Genomic DNA, 4924 nt, shown 5'->3' with positions numbered 1-4924 from the left:
TGTGTAAGTTACTTTGCCTCACTCTCTACCTCTGTTACAGGTGTGTAAGTTACTTTGCCTCACTCTCTACCTCTGTTACAGGTGTGTAAGTTACTTTGCCTCACACTCTACCTCAGTTACAGGTAGGTAAGATACTTTGCCTCACTCTCTACCTCAGTTACAGGTAGGTAAGATACTTTGCCTCACTCTCTACCTTGTGAGTAAACCTGAGTACAGAGTTGTGACCGACAACTTCTTTAATCCATGCTTCGAGTCTTAGCTTGTGTCCCGGAATTTCAGGTGGAGTGCCACTGTGACCCACAGGTGGAGTGCCACTGTGACCCACAGGTGGAGTGCCACTGTGACCCACAGGTTGGAGTGTCACTGTGACCCACAGGTGGAGTGCCACTGTGACCCACAGGTGGAGTGCCACTGTGACCCACAGGTGGAGTGCCACTGTGACCCACAGGTGGAGTGGCACTCTGACCCTTGTCAACCTTACCACTTACTATCCTAGCCCCTTAGTTGGGCAATTACTATCGATGATCAATTCCTTCACTTAGTGAGGTTAATCACTCTCCTCAACTCTCTCATCATCGGCTGATGAGTCTAGGCTCTCCTGGTGATGAATGCAGCACCGCGGACACCTTAAGTATGCCAAATGGTTAGCCATTAGTACCAGTGCTCCCTTTTTATGCGGCCAGGACGGTCCCTCGCAGCCAAATGGCTTTGTGAAGACACTAATCAGAGGTGCAGGAGAAGTCCTCTCTGTCAGCGTCACTTCTCTCTCATATTCTCTTCACACTGAGGTGAAGCAGTGTGAAGACGGCACCAGGATGGACGACCAACGGTGCGGTAGTCACGGTACAGTGTACGTTTGGGGGTGATCCTGGACGTCATGGGTTCGAATCCTGGTCGGGGCCATTTAGGGTTCTCAGTAGCGTAAGAACTACTTACAGGGTTCCCTTTCACCTATTTCCTACTAGGTGAAAGGAGCCATCAGGTGAAAGGAAACGTACCCTAAATCATTTCTGGCCCGGCCGGGGCTCGAACCCGGGATGATGAGGAGTCGAGAAGGCGTGGTTAGGAACTAAACAAGAACCAGCTAATGGTTTCCCCCCCCCCCATTAATACAGCCTCATTAAGGCGGGAATGAGGTGTGAGGGAGACGCTTCACCGAGCAGCTCCTTCACCTGAGCTGAGAAGCGTAAAATATGAAGCGATTGGGCTTTGTGAGAAGCGTTTGTGCCTCCGTAACTCAGTCAGGCGCCTTAAATTTCACTTGAGCACCGGCATTTGGACGTTTAAAAGAGCAGTGGCAAGCGTTGATTTTGCGGTGTGTCAAGTGTGAGGACAGGTTGTTCTGGGACAAGTGTGAACACAGGTTGTTCTGGGACAAGTGTGAACACAGGTTGTTCTGGCACAAGTGTGAACACAGGTTGTTCTGGGACAAGTGTGAGGACAGGTTGTTCTGGGACAAGTGTGAACACAGGTTGTTCTGGGACAAGTGTGAACACAGGTTGTTCTGGGACAAGTGTGAACACAGGTTGTTCTGGGACAAGTGTGAGGACAGGTTGTTCTGGGACAAGTGTGAACACAGGTTGTTCTGGGACAAGTGTGAACACAGGTTGTTCTGGCACAAGTGTGAACACAGGTTGTTCTGGGACAAGTGTGAACACAAGTTGTTCTGGGACAAGTGTGAACACAAGTTGTTCTGAAACACTACAAGAACTTAAAAATTATCATAAATCATGAACACGTGACGAACTCATTAACACACGTAAACATTATTCATTACAGGTGAACAACAACAACAACACCTTGAAGACAGAACAAGAACAACAAATAACTCAAAGAAAAACAACATTGAAGACCAACAAATCAACACACTATTGATAATCCAGACCAACACCCAAGATAAGATAAGGCAACGCAACAATCGCTGGCAGACCTGAGATCCACCCACTAGCGAGGCTTCTCGTTACCTCCTCCATAGTAACGCTGTACATCGTACAATGGCCTCTCGCAAACGACCTTGTTTTATTATGACTGGTCGACTTATATACGTCGTAACGTTAGCTTATGCTAGGCTAGGTATAGGCTTGGGGGTAGATTCATTTTCTATTTGGGTTAGGCTATGATAAGTTTGGTTTGGTTAGTTGACCAGACCACACACTGGGAGGTGAAGGGACGACGACGTTTCGGTCCGTCCTGGACCATTCTCTAGTCGATTCTCAAATCTCAATCGATTTGAGAATGGTCCAGGACGGACCGAAACGTCCTCGTCCCATCACCTTCTAGTGTGTGTGGTCTGGTCAACTTACTTTAGCCACGTTATTGTGACTCATGGCCTGCCTTGGGTTTGGTTAGGCTGTGTTACTCTGTGGTTTGGTTAGGTCAGGTTACTCTTGGTTTTGGGTAGCTAGGTTGTAATAGAGCTACACCCCCCTGTTGGTACACCATCCAGTGAGGCAGGTGACACATCTCTCTTGCCTTCGGTACTGTCAAGAATTCATTCACTTTCACAAGGGTTTATCAACTATTATAACAATTGGTAATATTGTATTTTGTTTATGTATATTTTGAACATTTTACGCACCAGGCGAGGCATTTATTGATGCCACTCCTGATGTATGACCGTGCCCATGCCACTAGAGGCCGGTCGTGGTCGACCAGCCTACAACGGCAGCATAATAACCAACGAACTTTGAGGAACCAGAATCAGAATAGAGAGAGAGAGAGAGAGAGAGAGAGAGAGAGAGAGAGAGAGAGAGAGAGAGAGAGAGAGAGAGGGGGGGGAGAGAGAGAGAGAGAGAGAGAGAGAGAGGGGGGGAGAGAGAGAGAGAGAGAGAGAGAGAGAGAGAGAGAGAGAGAGAGGGGGGGGGGGAGAGAGAGAGAGAGAGAGAGAGAGAGAGAGAGAGAGAGAGAGAGAGAGAGAGAGAGAGAGAGAGAGAGAGAGAGAGAGAGAGAGAGAGAGAGAGAGAGAGAGAGAGAGAGAGAGAGAGAGAGAGAGAGAGAGAGAGAGAGAGAGAGAGAGAGAGAGAGAGAGAGAGAGAGAGAGAGAGAGAGAGAGAGAGGGAGAGAGAGAGAGAGGAAGAGAGAGAGAGAGAGAGAGAGAGAGAGAGAGAGAGAGAGAGAGAGAGAGAGAGAGAGAGAGAGAGAGAGAGAGAGAGAGAGAGAGAGAGAGAGGGAGAGAGAGAGAGAGAGAGGGAGAGAGAGAGAGAGAGAGAGAGAGAGAGAGGAGAGAGAGAGAGAGAGAGAGAGAGAGAGAGAGAGAGAGAGAGAGAGAGAGAGAGAGAGAGAGAGAGAGAGAGAGAGAGAGAGAGGAGAGAGAGAGAGAGGAGGAGAGAGAGAGAGAGAGAGGAGGGAGAGAGAGAGAGAGAGAGGAGAGAGAGAGAGAGAGAGAGAGAGAGAGAGAGAGAGAGAGAGAGAGAGAGAGAGAGAGAGAGAGAGAGAGAGAGAGAGAGAGAGAGAGAGAGAGAGAGAGAGAGAGAGAGAGAGAGAGAGAGAGAGAGAGAGAGAGAGAGAGAGAGAGAGAGAGAGAGAGAGAGAGAGAGAGAGAGAGAGAGAGAGAGAGAGAGAGAGAGAGAGAGAGAGAGATGTCATCCCAGCTTGCAACATGCATCAAGGCTGGATGCATGATCAACTTTTCCCCCGGACGTTGATCAATGGCCAAGAGAAGTCAAGGTTAAGACCCACACACAGTCTTAACCAACCATCACGAAGCAGACCTCAGACGAGGCAAGTGTTGACAACATCAACACACCTGAAGGGGCAGTGTTGTTGAGAAAGTTACTTATTGGCTTTCTTGGTTCCTGGGGTATTGTTGGACCTCTTCAGCAACACCCAAGAGTGTGTGTTGCTCCCCCCCCCCTCTCCCTCCCCCCTCCTACACCATTAACACCCCCCTCCTACACCATTAACACCCCCCTCCTACACCATTAACACCCCCCTCCTACACCATTAACACCCCCCTCCTACACTATTACCGCAGCACCACTACACAAAGCATCACACGAAATTGCTCCCCCCCCCCCACAATGTGTCGCTGACTGGGAGTGAAATATACTCTTTAAAACCTCTGTTTCCTAGACAATAACACCATGCGCGCTGGCAGACGGTGTGTTCTCGCACCTATTTGTTCATGCAGGGTTGAGTTCAAGCTCCTGGACCCTGATTTTGTAGCCGTTGGTTGTCTAATGCGATGACTCCTGGTCTGTTTCTCTATCATACCTGCTTTTGTTGTTATGAATGGAGGTAGCCTCTTCAACCTGCTCCGTTAGGTTTTCTTCACTTCTCTGAAGTCCTCCGCGTCACTTCTTAGTGCATTCTATTTTTTGTACTGTTCTGAAACTTTGAATATTAATTGAGGCTCATTTGGATACTTAGTTTTTTCAGGGATATTCCTGCGCGGATCCTAAGCCTATGGTTGGCCTACTATGTGTAACTTGTTTCCTGTTTCTGTTTTACTTTGGCGGAGTATGAGTATTTATGACTCTTATGTTCGAACACGCATTTGAGAGTCTCCAACTAAGTACAGAGTTTCCTGCCTTAACTGCAGCTCCGGTTTCTTGTCTTTGCTGGTCTACTGATCCATCTGTGAAGTAAGTGAAGCTGTCAGATGCCAAGTTTGCTTCTATATTCATCTGTGCAAGATTATGTAGCAGATGAGGATTAGTCTGGTTCTTTTTTCCCTTCAATAACCATAATCTTAAAGTCTGCTGGCGGAGATTCCCAAGGGGCTTGCATAACAAAGTCTGCATGTATTCCGTCGACACCCTTCTCAGTGACTGTATTTGTTATATCGAATGTATTAATGGCGCTTATCGCACAATGGGTCCACATGTTGCTATTGGAGGCTCTTCTGTCGAGTTAGTGCTCCAGTGATTATATCTTTAAGTGAACTGATTTTAGGTCTAGTCAATATCTTGGTCAGCATGCATGC

The 4924-nt window shown here is 47.9% G+C and overlaps 1 protein-coding gene across 1 annotated transcript; it reads right to left on the bottom strand.

The window, feature by feature from the left end:
- Positions 1-1283: 1283 nt before the first annotated feature.
- Positions 1284-4625, bottom strand: LOC138367548 (opioid growth factor receptor-like). The gene is made up of 2 exons (XM_069329241.1): positions 4511-4625; positions 1284-1693 (listed from the first exon to the last, which is right to left on the bottom strand). The coding sequence occupies exons 1-2, from the start codon at positions 4623-4625 to the stop codon at positions 1284-1286; spliced, it is 525 nt and encodes a 174-aa protein (XP_069185342.1).
- Positions 4626-4924: the final 299 nt, after the last annotated feature.

This window comes from Procambarus clarkii, chromosome 22, assembly GCF_040958095.1.
Source record: "Procambarus clarkii isolate CNS0578487 chromosome 22, FALCON_Pclarkii_2.0, whole genome shotgun sequence".
Lineage (NCBI taxonomy): Eukaryota > Metazoa > Arthropoda > Malacostraca > Decapoda > Cambaridae > Procambarus > Procambarus clarkii.
Note: the sequence above shows the minus strand (reverse complement) of the source record. Positions and strands in the feature narration are given on the sequence as shown.

What these genes read in the sequence shown, in the direction of transcription:
- LOC138367548 (XM_069329241.1), bottom strand. Translation starts at nt 4,625, where the DNA reads ATGAATATAGAAGCAAACTTGGCATCTGACAGCTTCACTTACTTCACA. An exon ending in GGCAGGAAACTCTGTACTTA is followed by an intron (nt 1,694 to 4,510) that starts GTTGGAGACTCT and finishes GTAGTGTTTCAG; the next exon opens with AACAACTTGTGTTCACACTT.